Source organism: Phocoena phocoena, chromosome 16, assembly GCF_963924675.1.
Source record: "Phocoena phocoena chromosome 16, mPhoPho1.1, whole genome shotgun sequence".
In the NCBI taxonomy this organism is placed as follows: Eukaryota; Metazoa; Chordata; class Mammalia; order Artiodactyla; family Phocoenidae; genus Phocoena; species Phocoena phocoena.
Window position 1 is genome coordinate 36,479,581 of NC_089234.1, and position 20,509 is coordinate 36,500,089.

Here is a 20,509-nt window from a genome sequence, read left to right on the forward strand (position 1 = left end):
TAACTTCAGACAAAATAAACACCATTTAAATATATCTAACCAACACAATAAACCTAGTAAAAGAATGACATAGATCTGTATGTGCTGCCATAGAATTATCTCTAAGATGTCTTCTAAGGGAAGAAAGCAAGACACAGAACTACAATCCCATTTGTACAAATTTTTTTAAAAGTGTGTTTGTTTCATATATATATATATATATATATATATATATATATACACACACACACACACACACACACACACACGCACACATAAATCTTTTCTGGAAAGACTAAAGAAACTTTCCAGAGGCCATCTTTGGAAAGAGGTATGAGGGTGAAGGCATTTATGCTCATCAATTTTTTTTATCACATTCATTTATTACTTTATTTTTAAAATAGACGTACCTAGTCATAATTCATGCTGCTTATTTTACTTAATTATTAATTTCCTTATCAAGACAAAATAAAACTTAAAAGTATTACCTTAATAGATTTCTCAAGCTCTTGAACCAATGAATTTAAATTAATTTCTGATTCTGAAAAAATAAGAATATTAAAAATGAATATCTAAGCACCTAAAAAAATATATCACTGAATAATCATGAAACATAAGCTGCTATAGTAGACGCTTTATTGTTATACTCAGGAAAAAGAATTTTCACAGCACTAGAAGCACACAAGCACTTAGCTACAAATTCTACCACCAGAGAGTAATGTTTCTGAAAAAGCCACTTTCAAAACTCAGGGTAAAAATGAAACACGTATGCTCAATAGTAAAAAATTTCTGGTATAATGTCAGAAAGGAACTAGCTGGTACCTTTCTGATACACTTCAGAATGAGACATCACTTACCTGTTATTTTCCACCCATCTTGTTTCACACAGAAAAGGGCCGAGTATTTCATCTAACACTTGAAACTCAGATGTGACAAACCATATATATATATACATATTTATATAAATATATATTTATATTTAAGTAAATATATAATATATATATAAACAAAATTTACAGCTTTACAATTTCCTATGAGATTTCTTAATTTGCTGATAAAGCTATACTTAGTTTTTGGTTTTTTCTGAGAAGCCCATTTTCTAATAATATTGGTCTAAAAGTAAAGAAAAGCAAAAAAATATTTGTACTAGTAAGTTACTATAAACTCATACAAATGGTAAAATATTAAATACATTACCGCCATCATTTTCTGGCCACTTGGTAAATAAGCTGCATAAATCTCATACTTACCAACTGTCTTTTTATGAATTTATAACATCTACATAGGGGTAAAATACATCCACTTACCATTTTCTCTCTTTTTTAACTCCTCCTGGGTTTTGGTTAATTCTTCTTTGGTTTTAGCTAATTCAGCTTTAACTTGATTAAACTTTAATTCTAAACAAGCAATAGCTTCCTGGGGGTCAGCAAGAGATGCAATACATAAGTGAGCAATTTCAGCCTGTTTCTTAATATCAGTGACATCATCTTGAAGAGAACCAATAATATCTTCAATTCCTACATAATTCTGTCCTTCCTAAAAATAGCAAAAACCACATACCTAATGTTAACAGTGGCTTTCACTATTTCAGTGTGGTATCATCTGATTGAGAGTTTTAAAAATAAACAGCAAAAAAATTCACAACTTTAAAATTTTTAAATAGATTATATAGAACTACCTCCAATTATGAAAAAGTTGTGCTCCATTACTCATTTTCTGTTCTATGGAACATGAAACATTATGTGTCCCTGACATAGTTTGGGATTTGGTCTGAATTATGAAACTGGAAATTTGTTTCCTGCGCTAGCCGAACAAAGCCTTTGAAGGCTCATTATATAACCTGAACTAGGTAATCGTAATTGTTCTGTAATGACTTATCATAGTTTATGACATTGTTTTTATGGAGAAATAATGTTTCAGGTGTACTTTCAGTTATATAATGAGCCTTCAAAGGCTTTGTTTCCCTACTTTCCTCAACAGTAGGGAATCGTCAGTCAGCCAAGCAACAGTGATCTTTCTATATATAAATGTTTTTGTTTTAATCAGAACAGAACTAAATGACCCTTTAGATCTCTCAGCCATTTAAAATTCTTTAAGTTTAATACAAATCTGAGAGGGGTATCCCATAATCAGACAAAAAGGTATCTACCTACAATCAACACAATGACTCAATCAACACCAAACTGAGATATAAATGTAACAGATATATATTTTTATAAGTTCAATAGCTATATTTAAACTATTTGTGCTTACATTCTTAACAAAGCATGCTTAATTATAATAAAGCTACATATTAAGTTTTTTGTTTTAATTCTAAAGTATATTAATATTTCTCATCATTGATGTGGTATACTAAATCCTGGTACCTAAACCTCATGGATTTAATATTTCAGTTAACATACTTCAGTTTCAGCTTTCACGGCACGATCTTCATTGTTTGGTTCTTCTTGAGTGTCACATTTACCAATCAAATCCTTGAAGATAGCCAAACGACATTCAGCATTTTCTTCTAATATCTCTCGTTCCTGAAGGAGAGTTTCCCTTCATAACAGAAATTAATCCCATTAAGAAACAGAAAAAGCACTACTTCGTGCTTTTATTTTAAATTTCTAAGATTAAGTACATTATAAATTAAAAGTCAGTTTAAATAATCATTCATGTATAATTCACAATCACCATGGGGATTAGTAACAGCTATTTTTAAGCCTGCATGAAGGTCATAATTCAGAAGTCACCTAATATAAAATAAAAAGCCCCCAAAAAAAAATTTAAACAAGTAAATAAAATTCTCAATTTTTACCAGGACATGAACGAAAAAACTTACTTAAAGTCAGCTTCCCGTTGAGCCAAATACTGAGTAAACTCCTGTGTAACTTCTTCACGGATTTTAAATTCCAATGTTAACTTTTCTTTTCTTTCATTTATTAGTTTTTTTTTCAAGTCTTCTATTAAATCCAAAAGTTTCTAAAATATAAATATTAAAATTCTAATTAAAAAAACAAATATATTCCAAGAGAAAGACTGTCCAAGTGTTCAAAAATAAAACTTTTTCCATTTAGGTTGTAATTATGCACCCTTTTGTTGGAGATGATATTTTCACTGAAAATTATGTATTTGCAGAGATTCAATAATCTGAAAAATCAAATACGCCTCTCCACGTTTTAGAAACAGATATACAGTAATTCAAATGTCTCACTGTCTAGCTACACAAAGAAAGAAGAGAAAATAAAATTTGAGCATCTATTATCTACCAGAAACTACTTTGGGGAGTTCATATTTTATTTCATTTAATCCACACAACCCTCTGTAAGCTTGGTAGCAGCATCCACATTTCTTAGGTGGAGAAAGTAAAGACCAGGTCTGTGGTACATGCTTAAGTTTGAGTTTAAAATTAGTCTGTCAAAATATAAAGTTGAAGTATTATATGGAGTGGTTACTAAGAACCCCCAAACACGTTCCAAAATGACAAAGAGAATGTTACATAACTTAACCTATTGGGGACTTCCCTGGTGGTGCAGTGGTTAAGAATCTGCCTGCCAATGCTGGGGGCATAGGTTCAAGCCCTGGTCCGGGGCTTAGAGCACGTGAGCCACAACTACTGAGCCTGTGCTCTAGAGCCCGCGAGCCACAACGACTGAGGCCGTGCGCCTAGAGCCCGTGCTCTGCAACAAGTGAAGCCACCGCAATGAGAAGCCCGCGCGCCACAACTAGAGAAAGCCCGTGCACAGCAACAAAGACCCAACACAGCCAAAAATAAATAAATAAATAATAAAATAAATTTAAAAACTTATCCTATTGGGCTTTTGTAACTATTCAAATGTGAGCAACAACTCTGTCTTTGAAAGCACATACATAATTAATCACGTAATACAGACAATGAACAATAAGGCAATTACAACTTGACATCATAGCCAGCATAGATATGTAATAAATTATAGCATTCAAGAAAAAAGCCTAATATTCTTTTTCAAGGTTTTTGATTAAAGTTTCTCAATAATAAATTAATAAACTCTCTCAAAGTTACAGATCTTTCAGTTTTTCAATTTTGTATTTGAAAATATTTCTATAGATATCCTGACTTTGAAATTCTGCTTCTAAGAACTTATACTGAGGAATTAATTATATAATAGGACCCAGCGTTTTGGCTGTAAGAATGGTCACTGTGTTTTTTGCAACAGTGAGTGGTTGTATGTAAACAAAGAAAAAGTGAAACCCAGCTCAACAGTCAAAGAGATGGGTTCAACTATGGTACCATCATACAGTAAACTACTGTAATGAATTATGATGACGTATTTATAATTCATACTTTTCACAATTTATTTTTAAGTGAAGAAAATTAGGTTACAATATTATAATGTATAGTAAAAACCTACTAACGTGAGCAGTAGATTAGAGAGAGATTTATATTTAATTATTTTCCTCTTTTTCTTTTTCTAGATTCCACCAAGATTATATAATACTTTTATAATTTTGAATAACCACAGACTTTCCCACTGTTTAAAATAATAAATAATAACTACTGAAGAAGAAATGTGGGAGACTTAGAGAAATCTGCATGAATGTGGGAAACCTTGGAAAATTGGTTTCTTTCAATAATTCTCAACAACAATTAGTTTTCTATCATTGTTAGCATCTGACAAAGTTTTTGGTGAAAAAAATTCTGGTTGATTAGCCTAGTTAAATGAATTCTAAGTGTAAATATGCTAATATCAATATATTTCATAATGATCTTTAATACAATCCTCTAATTAAAATGCTAATAATGTAAAGCATGCAAAGTCTATAATCATTTTTTTAAATATTAGGAAAAAACCTCGATTAAATTTTAAAGTACCTAGTCATAAAATAAATAAATAAATAAAGTACCTAGTCAACATTATAAGATATGCATTTACACTATATAATCCTTTATAAACTACACTATTTTTCCCTAATAAATTCTGAAATTCTACTAACATTTTAAGTTTAATGGATATTCTATATAAATTTCAGTTTTGAGAAGATCAATAAAACCTAAAATAGGACTATTAACGGCTCATTTTGTCACTGAGGGAAGTACTACATTACAGAGATCCAAGGTAAACACGGTCCAATCACATAGTAACCAGATTAACTGAGACTAGTGGCATCTGAAGCTTTCATTTTCATTTCCTAACAACACAGGCACAACTATAGCTTTCAGGGACACTGAAATAAACTATTAAAATGAGAGTATTTAACTCAATACATCATCCATCTACTTAGACTTCTACAGTCCAAAAGAGTACTATGATGTCAGATGAGGCAATACCACTGAAGCACATCCATGAGCACAGGATTACTAGTGTTCCTGTGACGCTGGTAAGAATACTCCATGTATACATATGTAATAGTTATGAGCAGTTAATGAGGGGAACTGGTACTGTGGACATGATCTACATTTCAGGATTAATAACAACTTAAATATATGTGTGAATTGTATTCAGACAGAGGATAAAAGAACTGCCACTGGGCTTCCCTGGTGGTGCAGTGGTTAAGAATCTGCCTGCCAAGGCAGGGGACACCGGTTCAAGTCCAGATCTGGGAAGAGCCCACATGCCACGGAGCAACTAAGCCCATAAGCCACAACTACTGAGCCTGTGCTCTAGAGCCTGTGAGCCATAATTACTGAGCCCGCGTGCCTAGAGTCCATGCTCCACAACAAGAGAAGCTACCGCAATAAGCCCACACACCACAACTAAGAGTAGCCCCCGCTCGCTGCAACTAAAGAAAGCCCGCGTGCAGCAACCAAGACAAAACGCAGCCAAAAATAAATTAATTTAAAAAAAAGAACCAGCATTAAATCTTGTTTACCATAAACATAAGACAGCCAAATAATTTTTGTTTTTGAATAAATAGGATAATCAGTACTGGGCAGACATTTTGCACAATTGTACTTAAGACTGCAAAGTAAAAGTTTGGTGGAGTATGCTAAAATCACTGGGTGAAAGGATACTGGGGAACAAGATATTCACATGGTGTCAAAGCATCTTCACAGATGATACGCTTTTACAATGAAGAGAGATCTAAACACAAAACCTTAACCAAATGAGCAAAATTTAGCATCACCAAAAATGGGGAAATCAGACATCAGCTGCCTCCTGATGTGATGTAATGGGAAATTCACAACTTCACCTATATGATAGGCTTATCTAAAGTGTTAAACCTGAATCAGGAAATAATAAGACAGATCCAGACTGGAGATACTCTACAAGACAACTCACCACAATTTTTCAAAAACATCTACACTAGATTAGAGATTAACTAAAGAAACATGATAATCAAAAGCAATGCATTAACTTTGGTTGTAGATCGATAACAAAGTGGCTATAAAGGAAATACTGACCACTGGATAAATCTCAATATGGACAATATAACATTACGTTATTGTATCAATGTGAAATTGCTTAGGTATGAAAATGGTCTTTTGATCATGAGGAAAATGTCCACGTTCTTGGGAAGCATGCTGAAGTAGTTATTTGTAAGGTGTCATTATGTCTGCATCCTGTTTTCAAATGATACACCAAAAAGATGTGTATTCACACACTCACAGAAAGAGAATTAAAGTAAATATGATAAAATGTTAACAACTGGCAAATTCAGGTGAAGTGCAAATGCATATTCATTGTATTATTCTTTCTGTGGATGTGAAAATTTTCAAAACATGAAGATGAAAGACAAAATTAGTGTATTGTTAAAAAAATGAGAGAAACAGCCTGAAGAATTATTAACCCTAACTTCAGAATAATAAATAAGCCAACTTTAGAATATGAGTTCTTAATACATACTCTCTTCTCCTCATGGCTACTGAAAGCCTTATCATCCTCTAATGTTTTATCTAGATCTTCATCAGTAAATTCACTTTCCACATTTTGCTTTTCTTCAGCTTTTTCTAGATCCTCAACCAAATCTTCATCTTCCACCACGTCTTCTAGACTATTTTCCCATGAAATTGTGGATCTCTTTTCATTTAGTATTTTATTATCTGAACTATTAATATCTAGTGATACATCTTGAGAAGATTTGGCAGGTCCAAATGATTTCTCTTGAGAGGAATTTAAAGTGTCTGGAACACAAACCTGTTAAAATATTCAATGTAACTTTTAAAACAGAAAAGGCAAGAACTGTCCACACAAAACAAAAATTTTATAAATTTAAGTCAAATGACAACTTGAGAATTAAAAAACAAAAACAATGCAAACGAACATGCAAGAAGGAATCAGCATCCTTAAATAAATATTTGATAAGAAAAAAGCTAATTATACATGTATACTACAGATTAATTTACTTTCCTGGGTTAAGTCCTTAGTATCAATACTATTCCTAGCAGGGGGTTTCCTGATTAGCCACTAAATGAACCAGATGGACAGCAGAGCTGACAATTTGCTGCAAGAATTACTCGAAATTTGTAATGGGTAAGTTTATTTATTACTGAGGTCATTTTACTCTTAAGCAGGGGTTACTTTCAATATTTTTCCTATGTCCTACTACTTGATCAAGCATTACATTTTAAATTTTCAGTTATTTTCTAGGTTTAGAGCTATTGCAAAATGTATTAACTACTCCAAGAAAAAAATAATTAATACTCTAATGATAAGAAGCTTAATAAATTGTGCAGAAATTTAATTATATTTACTTTTTGTGCAATGGCTGAGAACTTCAACACATTGAGTGTCTCATCGTAGGCAAGAAAACATTGGCTGATGTTGACAATCATACATATTTTCCCTTTACCGTTGAAAAAACTTTGAAAATAGTGGGTCAGTTTACTTTCCCGGAAAGGCACATGCTGTTGAAACCTACGGAAAAATTTTTCAAAAACCTGTAAGTTAAAACATGTCTCATGAAGTCAGTATGCTGATAAATTTTACAAAGAAATAATATAGCTATCATGGACTTAAATTCTAGGTTAATAATTAGTTCCACCCATAATAATCATTTTCTGTTTATTCATGTTGTTTTCTTTAAATACTACTACTAGTTATAATAGTAATTCTAATACTAGGCAAAATGTAAAGAAAGTCATATTGAATCGGGTTGTGTTTTCTAGTGTAGGCCAATCACACAATATATACACCTTAACTAGAAATGGTATAGGCTGATTCACAATTAATGCAGAAATCTATCACATCTAGAAAAACAGAATGCATTAATAAGAATAACGTGGTTTTAGATGCTAAACCAGCATCATCAGAAGCACTATCCAAGATGTCTGTTGATATATATTTGCTATGGAAAATATTGTGTTTACTTGATGAGCCACTGGCATTGACTGACATTTTTTTTATTTCTATCATTTTTTTAATCCAAGATTTCTAAGTAATTTTAATTACAATCCATATATAGTCATAAGAAGCAAGTTAAAAACAAGAGAACTTTCTAAAACCAGCAAAGCTGAAGGTCTAAATATTGTAATACTTAATATGCTAATAACATGTTCAGCAACTCTTACTTTGACTTTTCACTGTTCTTCAAAACATTGATACACTTTCCCAGAGTCAATAAAGAAGTGTTGATGTTCCCAGTCTCTCTTAACCTTTCACCTTCATTCTGTGTCTTCATGCTTCGTTCTGAACCAGCAAGATCACATAAAGACAATCTAAAAAAAAAAAAAAAAAAAAAAACCTAAAAAAATTCTTCAAAACAAAACAATTCAGAATAATTACAATTTAAAGAATGCTCAACTTACTCACTGACTCGCATTACACGAGGCATTTCCGATTCTTCAATCTGTAATACTCTAATAGTGAATATGCTGTGACTAAAAGAAGTAAACAAAGATCAAATATTATCGTTCACTTTTAATTTCTGCATTCTAAATAGGAGACAAGCATCTAAATCAACATCTATTTATATCCTAATACTAGCCATAGCTCCAGCACTGCATTCTCCAACTAGCTGTCAGATATTTCAATTCAGTGCTCCACTATCACCTACATACCACCCAACTACCTAAAACAAAATATCTTATCTTTCTTGCACTTAGCCCCAAATCCTTCAAACCTACTCCTCTTCTTATTTCTATTAACGAAATCATTTATAATAAAGTCTCAATTTGCTTGCAGAGATATTACTAGTTAAAATGGTATTATTTACAGCTAATCTACTTTGAATATATACCTAAAGCAAAGTATATATCTGGCCTAAATACAGGCTTATCTGGATTATATATTACCTTCACTCCACACATGGGGGACAGGGTTCTTTCCCCCTTAAGAGAAAACCTGTTTTAAGTATAAACTTAAACTTATTTTCTTTTGCCTCTCATCCACCAATCCCTTCCATCAAAAACATCCTTCCTTTTCCTTTAGCTATACAAAAACATATATCATACATATGATATGTGATATATATATCACATATCATATATGATACGTGATATGTATATCATATATCATAAACATTAAAAAAAATCCTTCCTTAGCCCTTTGAGATTTTGGCCCAACTCAGTATGCATATAGTGTCTGTGTTCATGGGGTAAGTAGGAAAAACACAGAGAAAAGTCCACCGTTACAGGTAACTAAAATACTGAGCTTAGATATTCACATTCAGAAAGAGTAAAAATACCTCAGACTGAGTGTATATTAGTAAATCTTACATTAGAACAAGAAACAGTCCTGATAATCTTATGTGTTTAGTGCTCTTCAGTTTACAGAATGTTTTTATGCCTATGAATTCATTTAATATATCAGAGAACCTACTGTCCACTTTAATCTTAAATTAGTTGTGTTTAAATTAGCACACCTCAGGCTTACACCACAGGGTTTACTCCTTACCTTCTACTGGAAGCATTGTTCAGTTTTGTGAAAGCAACACTCTGGTGCTTTATTCCTAGTTTTAAAAGTCTATATGCTTCCTTGGAATCAGATACTTGAACCCACTGTAGATCTTTAAAAAATAAAGAGGACACATATCAATTTATAAAAACACAGCATTTGCAGTACAATGTAATCTCTTTGAAGATATGTAATCTCTTTCCCAAAGACATATAATAAAATCTTTCTTTTAATAACACGCCCTAGGTACAGTCAACTCAGCTATTCCATACTGCATTAGAAAAGAATTACACAAGGGACTTCCCTGGTGGTGTAGTGGTTAAGAATCCGCCTTCCAATGCAGGGGACGTGGTTTCGATCTCTGGTCGGGGGACTCAGATCCCACATGCCATGGGGCAACTATGCCCGCACGCTCTAGAGGCCACATGCCACAACTAGAGAGAAGACCACGCGCTGCAATGAAGATCCCGCATGCCACAACTAAGACCCAATGCAGCCAAATAAATAAATATAAAAAAAGAAGTATGCACGAAGAGGATATTATAATGATTTTCCAGTATTTAAGTAGTACAAACACAGAAAGTAAATGTTCTTCAACAGAATCTGCCAAAGGGAAAATTAAAAATAGGTAAGATTCCTTACAATTAGACATCCAGAAAAAAAAAGACAAAATACATTACAGATTAAACCTAGAAAATTACCTAGCTATGAGACATTATAGACTGCAATTCATTTGTGAGTCATGAAGTCAAATTTATTGAGTCACAACTAGCATTTTGTAAAAATGAGGTACAATATAGAAAACAACAAAGTGCATTCCTTGTAGTAAGGGTAAGTATAATTAATGAAACTTTTCAATTGTATATATGTATATATATACACATGCAGGTACAGGATCATGATGTTATTAATATGTATTTCCTACTGTGGGGTAGTGATTTTTAAAAGGTTGGAAAAACAGCACTATGGAACAGAAGCATTTACTGATACATAGCTCTGAAGTTTAAATACTGTTACAAAGCAGCAGAATAATGTGAATACCCACACACATAGCTTTTCCCATCCCCTAAAATCCAATCAATAATACTCTAGCAAATACAACATTAAACTAGACCCCTTCACCTTCAAGTTTAATTAACATACCAAAACATACTTTCAAAGCACAAACTATTATTTTGATGTTAATAATCAGTATACAGGACCTCCCTGGTGGTGAAGTGGTTAAGAATCCGCCTGCCAACGCAGGGGATACGGGTTCGAGCCCTGGTCCGGGAAGATCCCACATGCCACAGAGCAACTAAGCCCGAGCACCACAACTACTGAGCCTGTGCTCTAGAGCCCACGAGCCACAACTACTGAGCCCGTGTGCCACAACTACAGAAGCCCACGTGCCTAGAGCCCGTGCTCTGCAACAAGAGAAGCCACCACAATGAGAAACCCGTGCACTGCAACGAAGAGCAGCCCCTGCTCGCCACAACTAGAGAAAGCCTGTGCATAGCAACGAAGACCCAATGTGGCCAAAAATAAATAGATTAAAAAATGAAAAATAATTAGTATAAAAATTTTCAATTTCCAGTCTGCTTTCCTATAACAAAGCCTAGAAAGGAATTTCAGAGCAATAAAGTAAAAAATACTCACTAGTATACCTTTTATAAAAGAATAGCCCTTTACATCTTGGGAAAGGCGTAGCATCTTTCTCTTTTGGAATTTAGATGAGACAGGAACAAACAAATCATAAATACATTCATTGTAAATCTCAAAGAAAGAAACCCACACAGAAAATTTTATATTATTATCCATATTCAAGCTCGCGTGTTCACAATCTCTCACGGACTCTTCAAACTCTGGGATATTCAAAGAGTTTGTTAAACCTCCTACAGAAAATAAAAAAGATAATCACAAAATTAAATGAGACAATAGGATAGATCAAGACTCCTGAACTTGAAAAACTAAGTATCCTTAATCTTTTGACCAGCAATGTTAAAAACTTTTTGGACCAAAGCAGATATAAATATTTGTATTAACCAAAATCCGCTTATCTTTCTTTTCTTTTCTGCAAGTACGCTAATAAATGTAAAAATAATTTTACGTAAAAATTAAACATAAAGGACAAAGGAAAAATAGTGTCTCTCTCGAAACAACATGAAAGTTAACCAGTGAAAGGGACTTATTTATTAAGTCAAAATAAAACTTTACAATGACTGATATAGTTATGTACCATTTTCCAAGTATTACTGTTTATTAAAGAAATTAAATCACCAGAAGTGATTCAAAAATTAAAAGCTTTTCAAATAATCAACATTTTAAAAGTAAATGAGAAAGGAAACCTTACCATAAAGAGTATCATAACTGTCACTATGCATAACAACCTGAAAAAGATTTTTTTGAAAAGTTAAAAAACATTGTTAGTTAAGATTAAATAACCAGCTTATTAATTACCTATCCAAGTAAGCCACCTGCCTTTCATCTACTCAATTCAACGACCTCTATTAATTTCCTTCCTAGTGAAATAATACATCCTAATAATAGGAAATTTGGGAAACCACAGAAAATATTAAAAAGAATATCATCATATATAATCACTGCCACTCAGAGGCAATTACTAGTAAAATTTCAATATAGTCCCTTCTATATTTTTCCCTACACTTATTCCATTGTAAGCTTTTTCTCTCTATAATTAAAAATTATTTGTAAACATTTGGTGGCTGCCTAACTGAAGAGATGTGATGTGAAATGACTTAACTAAATAATACTAAGATAAACATCTTAATATATTATTTTTTTCTTCTGTAATTTAATTGTTCCCTTAGGCCATATACCTAAATCTGAATTGGTGGATGAAAATATGAACTTATTTTAAAGTTCTCACTCTTAGTATAGTATTGCCAAATTGCTTTGGAGAGAGACATTTTACAACCAATATATGAAAGTGAAAGTGTGTATTTCACATCGTACACCTGAAACTTCTATAATATTGTACATCAACTATACCTCAATAAAAAGAACTTTTAAAAAAAGTGCATATCTCAAGTTTTTAAAATTTTAATAATTTCATAGGCAAAATAATACTTTGTTTTAACCAGGTAACTTGTTAGGGAAAGTTTTTCTCATTATTAATGACTTTAATTTCCTCTATGAATTATCCATGCAATTATCCACCAATCTCCATAAATTTTGTTAAAATACTCACAATTTTACTTGCAGAGACCATAATCATGGATTCTGAACTTTGCTCTCCACTGAGCAACAATATTTTATTACCTTGAAACACTGATTTCTAAATTACTTTAAGAAGAAAATCCCCATCAGTGTTTTGAATATATTTATAAAGACTGTTAATAGTTTTTAACAATTTTAAATAGATAAAATAAATGTCTGAAAGCATAACACAAAATCCACAAGGCAAAGAAGGAATAAATAGACAAGAATACTTTATAAAAAAAAATTTATTAAATAAAAAACTATTAAAAAGAAGAAAGAAAAGAGGAAAAAACATAACCTAACAGATAAGACACATGAATTAAGGTAGTAAAAGATTTACGACATGTTAAATGAAAGAGCAAGTTACAGAATGTCTGTATAATAAAATCTCATTTTTGTTAAAAAAAAAAAAAGACCAGGGCTTCCCTGGTGGTGCAGTGGTTGAGAGTCCGCCTGCCGATGCAGGGGACACAGGTTCGTGCCCCGGTCCAGGAGGATCCCACATGCCGCAGAACGGCTGGGCCCGTGAGCCATGGCCACTGGGCCTGTGCGTCCGGAGCCTGTGCTCCGCAACAGGAGAGGCCACGACAGTGAGAGGCCTGCGTACCGCAAAAAAAAAAAGACCATATCCTACATATAGAGAAAAAGATATGAAGATACATGCAACTATATATGACTATGTTTCTGTGTGTATATATAGACACATACAGAAAGCTCTGTACATAGATTTTTTTGTGTGTACAGAGAGAAAAAGATCAAAAAGGATATGTTCATTTCTGCTAATATTGGTTTCCTCTTCAGGAATGGAATTATAGGAAATTTTCACTTTTATTTTTCACATCCTCTTGTTTAGATTTTGTGTATACATATTACTTTTACAATTAAAAAAAAGAATTAAAAAAAATCATTATATAGAAAGCTGCTGTTTCTACAGCAACCAAAAAAGATTTAAGAACCATTTACATTTGTATTGTTTAAACATTTCTGCTGTTTGTACAGTATGAAATAAGAAGAGATGACTTCAAAAAAGCTTTTAATACTTTTCTCAAAAAGAAAAGACAATAGCCACAAGCACCACAAAACAGTCTAATATAGGCTGAAACAAACTAAAGAGCTACTAAAAGGTCAGGATTATGTATATTTTACATACTAAAATACTCCCATACCTCTTTAATTTGTCGAAGCAATGCACTTTTGCTAGCTACTTCTTCTTTCTCTTGGTCTGGTGATAAACGTAAGTATTCTCTGGACCTGTGTGGTTTAAGGGTCATCTTTGTACACAGTCTTTCCTGAAGACTATCAAATAATACATTCAAAGTTCGAGGTACAATGCCAATATTCTCTTCTGTGCCTATGAAAAGAATTTTTGTTTTATACTCTCTTAGAAAAAAACATTCTTGAACTACCAAGGCTCCTTTTATACCACTAACAGGCAAGAGTAAAAAGGTGAGACAAAAGTGAGAGAAGTTGAAGGATTACTCGGTTTTCCATCATTTTGGTCTTCACTGTATAACTGACATTTTATCAACTATTATTCTGATGCAAAACCTGAAATTTTACATTCAGATCAGGCTTTAAGATTGGCTATCATTCATTATCACAAAGTATAAAAGTAAAATAAAATATAAAGTGTTTCCATGGTTATCCATGCTTAATTCCCCATGTCACATCAATCCTTTTTCTAAGGTTTTTTTTTTTTAAATTAATTAATTTATTTATTTTTGGCTGCGTCAGGTCTTCGTTGCTACACATGGGCTTTCTCTAGTTGCAACAAGCGGGGGCTACTCTTCGTTGTGGTGCGTGGATTTCTCATTGCAGTGGCTTCTCTTGCTGCAGAGCATGGGCTCTAGGTGTGTGGGCTTCCGTAGTTGTGGCTCACGGGCTCTAGAGTGCAGCCTCAGTAGTTGTGGCGCACAGGCTTAGCTGCTTCGTGGCATGTGGGATCTTCCCAGACCAGGGCTCGAACCCGTGTCCCCTGCATTGGCAGGTGGATTCTTAACCACTGCACCACCAGGGAAGCCCCCTTCTGAGTTTTTATCATCATGTAATTCTCTACATATGGGTAAAGTAGTCGATCTGAATTAAAAGCCATTGGCAATACACATTCAATATGCTATTACTATTAAAAATGGAGCAAATGTGCTAGGCAAAGGAAACATAACTATAAGAAGTATTATGAAAATGAGTACATTATTAGTGCCTCTTTCTTCCTTTCTAGCAAAAATAAAACTATTTACCTTGAAATGTATAAGTTTTTCCTGAATTGGTTAGCCCATAAGTAAAAATCAGCCGACTTTGTCCTTTCAAGAGGTCTTTAACTGGCTGTAGAATGCAACCCTGGAAGAATTCCTTCTGTGTAGTTTCTGGGCCAAAAACCTAAACAAGCATTTTTTAAAAAAAATCTTTTTAGAATGTTCAAGTTAATATCCACAATGAGTTCTACCCTTTCATGTTTTTAATATTTAAAAGATTTGTCCTACAAGATTCATTCTTAAAATAGTTGCCATATCCCCAATTCCCACAAATACACCTGCTAGTTTAACTACTTTCAAAAAGCTTTCAAGATAGAAATCTGACCCAACCAATAACTTTTTTTTTTTTTGGCTGTGTTGGATCTTCGTTTCTATGCGAGGGCTTTCTCTAGTTGTGGCAAGCGGGGGCCACTCTTCATCACGGTGCGCGGGCCTTTCACTGTCGCTTCCTCTCTTGTTGCGGAGCACAGGCTCCAGACACGCAGGCTCAGTAGCTGTGGCTCATGGGCCCAGCTGCTCCACGGCATGTGGGATCCTCCCAGACCAGGGCTCGAACCCGTGTCCCCTGCATTGGCAGGGAGATTCTCAACCACTGTGCCACCAGGGAAGCCCCCAACCAATAACTTTTCACCTAGATTTTGAAAAGGATACTTCCCTCCACCAAAAAAAGATTGCAAGAACTCTACAAAGATTTTCTCACTTCCAATTATATATTTACACACCTGAAATTTGAGTCCTACCATTGAGAAAAAAATACCAGTACCTAAGATCTAAGTTTCATAAGCACAAGATGTATATAGTTCATTATATATAATTAGGTAGCAATTTAGCCTAAGCCAAGTTTCTTTTCCTGAAAAGAAAAATCTTCCATTTCACATGGGTACCTACCTTGGAAAAACTGAATGTCTGTGCCATCTGCCCAGAGCTTTTCTCACTTAATCGACCAAGGATACTTTGAGGATCCTTCAGCACAATGGTCTGTGAATCCAGAATATACACACAGCCCTAGAACACAAATAAATAAATAAAAACTAACAATAAGTAAATTAAAACAATGGTATTTTGCCCATTTAATGGAAGTAAAACATATTAAATTCAACACAAACCTCAGACTCATGTTCTTTTTCTGACTGTGTCAATGGTCTTACTCGAAGACAAACCTGGAGATAATCTTTGGATTCCAAACTGCTTGCCTTAAAAGGAGAAAATATTTTAAAAATAAAAAATATGTCTTTTCAGAGATCATCTTTCTTTAAAGTGGCTGATTGCTATAAAACAATCTGAGATTATACAAAACCTCTAAGCAAACAGTGACTCTTCTGTTTTAACCACTTTATATGTTTAAAGAAAAACAAATCTGTTTTTAAAAAAACAAAAATACCACAAAAGACTCAATTTCCTCTGCCTTCTATATTTATACTTGAAGTTTACAATATGCTTCTTTGCCATAAGAGCCTAACCTTTAAAACCAATACAAATAACAAGGCTCTAAGTCACTAAAACACAGAAATGTAGAATAAATCACAAGTAACCAGAATAGTCTATTAACCCAAATGCTCAATTGTATCACACACTTAGAATTTTTTTTGCTGTATGGCATTCTCTTTACTGCTTCCTTTGAGGAAGAAATGAGCTTAGTTCATTTTTTAAAAAATAATTTTAAATAAATGTTTTAAAGTTTTTTTTAAAAAAGGAAACAATGACTTGAAAAACACAACTCACCAAACAAGACACAAGAAGTAGACGATTTGAATAACCCTATATCTATTAAAGAAATTAAATTTACATTCAAACAAAATAATCCCACAAAAAAACTCCAAACCCTGGTAATTCATTGGTAAATTCTCTCAAACATTTAAGGATATAATCACACAAATTAAAGACAAACTCTTTAAGAAAATAAAGGAAGAGAGAACACTTTTCAACGAATTTTGAGTTTGCCATAACCTGGTCACCACAACCTGACAAAGATACCCTCAGAAAAAAATTACAAAACAATATCCTTCATTAAGATAGAGGCATGGGCTTCCCTGGTGGTGCAGTGGTTGAGAGACCACCTGCCGAAGCAGGGGACACGGTTTGGTGCCCCGCTCCGGGAGGATCCCACATGCCGCGGAGCGGCTGGGCCCGTGAGCCATGGCCGCTGAGCCTGCGCGTCCGGAGCCTGTGCTCCGCAACGGGAGAGGCCACAGCAGTGAGAGGCCCGCATAGCGGGGTGGGGGAGGGGGGGGACAGTAGAGGCAAAATGTTCTCCAAAGTGGTTGTACCATCTTCTGTTCCTACAAGCAATGGATGAACATTCTAGTTGCTCTGCATGCTCACCAAGGGGTGGTGTGGCCAGTCTTCTTCATTATAGCCATTCTAGTGGGTGTGAGGGTGGTATCTGATTGTGGTTTTAATTTATGCCTTTCCCTTTTGACTAATGATGTTGAGCACCTTTTCAGGTGCATATTGACCCTACAAATATCTTCTTTTGTGAAGTGTCTGTTCAAATCTTTTGTCCACTTTTATTAGACTGTTTGTTTTCTTATTATTAACGTGTAATTGTTTTAAATATATTCTGGATAAAAGTTCTCTGTCAGAATAAAAAAGAGGCAAAAATCCCCTAACAAAAATATTAGCTAATATGTAAAACAGGATAGTACATCCTAACAAAAAATGGTTTATCCCAGAAAAGCAAGGTCAATTTAGCATTCAAAAATCAATTAGGGTACTTAAAAACATTAAAAGAATGAGAAGAAACTTTTATCTCTAATAGATGCAAAAAAAGTGCATTTGAATGATGACTTGAATTTGATATATGAATTCAACATCCATTCATAATAAGAATTCTTAGCAAACTGGAATAGAAGGGAACTTCCTTAACCTGATAAAGAGCATTTATAAGATACCTATAGTTAACATCATACTTAATGATGAAAGACTGAATCAAAGATGAGTAGCAAGATGAGTAACAACCCAGGGATTTCTGCTCTCACTTCTATTCAACACGGTACTAGAGGTTCTAGAGGTTTTAGCCAATGTAATCAGGTGAAAGGAGGTGGGACAGGAGGAGGAAGGGCGGGGGAAGAGAGAGAAAGGGAAGAGGAGGAGGAAAAGGAAAAAAAAGGAAAAGCATCCAGAATGGGAAGGTAGAAATAAAATCATCTTTATTCACAGACAACATGAACATACAAAAATCTGACATTTTCAAAATGTTACTAGAACTATTAAATGAGTTTAGCAACGTAGCATAATAGGAGATCAAAATGCAAAAATCAATTGTTTTTCTACATGCTGGCAAGAAATAGAAGTTGATTTTAAAGAGCGATACCATTTAGGATAACCTCAAAAATTATGAACTACTTAGAGACAAATCTTACAAAAGATATGAAACACCTATATACTGAAAACTAAAAAACAGTGCTCAGAGAAAGTAAAGGAGACCAAAATAAATGGAGATACACCTTGTTCATTATTTGGTAGACTCAATGTTGTTAATATGTCAATTCTTCCAAAACTGATCTACAGATTCAATGGAATTGCAATCAAAACCACAGGAGGCTTTTTTTTTTTTTGGTAGAAATTTAAAAGCTCATTTAAAAACTCACAGAGAAATACAAAGTACCTAGGACAGTCAAAACAACTCTGAAAAAGAAGAAATTTGGTAGGCTAACACTACCACCTGATTTCAACACTTATTTTAAAGCTACAGTAATCAAAACAGTGGGGTATTGGCAGCCAGACAAAAAGATCAATGAAACAGAATACATAGAGTATTCAAAAATAAACCTCCACATACAAGGGCATTTAATTTATGACAAAGGTGCAAAGGAAATACAGTACAGAAAGGATAGTTTTTTCAACAAATTATGCTAGAACAACTGGATATCTATATGCAATAAAAAAATAGGAATTTGAATATATACCTCACATTATACAAAAAATTGATTCCAAATGGATCATAGACCTAAATATAAAATTAAAACTGTAAAACTTCTGAAAGAAAACACAGAAGAAAATCTTTGTGGCCTTCAGTTAGGTAAAGATTTCTTAGATACGCCACAAACAGCACAATAGTAACAGAACAAACTGGTAAAATGGACTTCATCAAAATTAAAAACTTCTCTTCCAAAAACACTTAAGGGATGAAAAGACAAGCCATAGAGGAAATGTTTGCAAAGGACATATCTGACAGATAGATGTATCTGGAAAACATAAAGAACACTTAAGATTCAATAAGAAAACAATCCAATTTTATTTAATGGGCAAAAGATTTAAATTGACATTTCTCCAAAGATATACAAAAGGCAAATAACCACATGAAAACATATTCAACATCTTTAGACATTAGGTAAATGCAAATATCAATCTGATACCAATACACACCTATTAGAATGACTAAAAATAAAAAGATGACCCGTAATAGCCAGCATAAAATTGAAAGAATAAAGTTGGAGGACCGACAATACCCAACTTCAAGACATATTATAAAGCTACAGTAATCAAGATAGTGTAGCACTGGCAAAAGAACAGAAGCAATGGAACAGAAGAGAACCTAGGAATAGGATCCACATGAATATAGACAACTGATGTTTGACAAAGAAGCAAAGGCAATACAATGGAGCAGACAGTCTCTTCAACAAATGGTGCTAGAACAACTGGACATCCATATGCAAAAAAACTAACCTAGACATAGACTTTACACCCTTCACAAAAATAACTTAAAATATCTGGATGACCTTGGCTTTGGCAATGACTTTTGTGATTCAATGCCAAAGAAATGATCTATGAAAGGAATAATTGATAAGTTGGGCTTCGTTAAAATTAAAGTTTTCTGCTTTGTGAAAGACATAGTAAAGAGAATGAAAAGACTGGGAGAAAATATGTGCAAAAATATATATCAAATAAAGGACTATTACCAAATATACAAAGAACTCTTAAAATTCAACAATAAGAACACAAACTGATTAAAATGGGCCAAAGACCTTACCAGACACCTTACCAAATAAGATATACACAGGACAAATAGCATATAAAAAGACGTTCCACACTGTATGTCATCAGGAAAATGCAAATTAAAAAGAGATATCACTACACACCTATCAGAATGGCCAAAATCTGAACACTGACAACACCAAGTGCTGTTGAGGATATGGATCAACAAGAACTCTCATTCACTGCTGGTGGGAATGCAAAACGTTACACCCATTTTGGAAGATAGGCAATTTCTTACAAAATTAAACATATTAGTACCATACACTCCAGCAATCACGTTCCTTGGTACTTAACCAAAGGAATTGA

At 33.6% G+C, this 20,509-nt stretch overlaps 1 protein-coding gene across 1 annotated transcript in view; it reads right to left on the minus strand.

Annotated features, from left to right (window-relative positions):
* Positions 1 to 20,509, minus strand: part of KIF20B (kinesin family member 20B) — a 73,871-nt gene that overhangs the window by 45,283 nt on the left and 8,079 nt on the right. Inside the window, exons 3-17 of the mRNA XM_065893899.1 lie at positions 16,333 to 16,419; positions 16,115 to 16,231; positions 15,212 to 15,350; positions 14,141 to 14,325; positions 12,106 to 12,142; positions 11,420 to 11,647; positions 9,774 to 9,885; positions 8,687 to 8,758; positions 8,450 to 8,596; positions 7,634 to 7,796; positions 6,786 to 7,076; positions 2,804 to 2,943; positions 2,382 to 2,520; positions 1,287 to 1,515; positions 468 to 520 (exon numbers count right to left, since the gene is read on the minus strand). Of these exons, the coding sequence (XP_065749971.1) occupies positions 468 to 520; positions 1,287 to 1,515; positions 2,382 to 2,520; positions 2,804 to 2,943; positions 6,786 to 7,076; positions 7,634 to 7,796; positions 8,450 to 8,596; positions 8,687 to 8,758; positions 9,774 to 9,885; positions 11,420 to 11,647; positions 12,106 to 12,142; positions 14,141 to 14,325; positions 15,212 to 15,350; positions 16,115 to 16,231; positions 16,333 to 16,419 (2,139 nt within the window). The remainder of the gene's footprint in view (positions 1 to 467; positions 521 to 1,286; positions 1,516 to 2,381; positions 2,521 to 2,803; positions 2,944 to 6,785; positions 7,077 to 7,633; positions 7,797 to 8,449; positions 8,597 to 8,686; positions 8,759 to 9,773; positions 9,886 to 11,419; positions 11,648 to 12,105; positions 12,143 to 14,140; positions 14,326 to 15,211; positions 15,351 to 16,114; positions 16,232 to 16,332; positions 16,420 to 20,509) is intronic.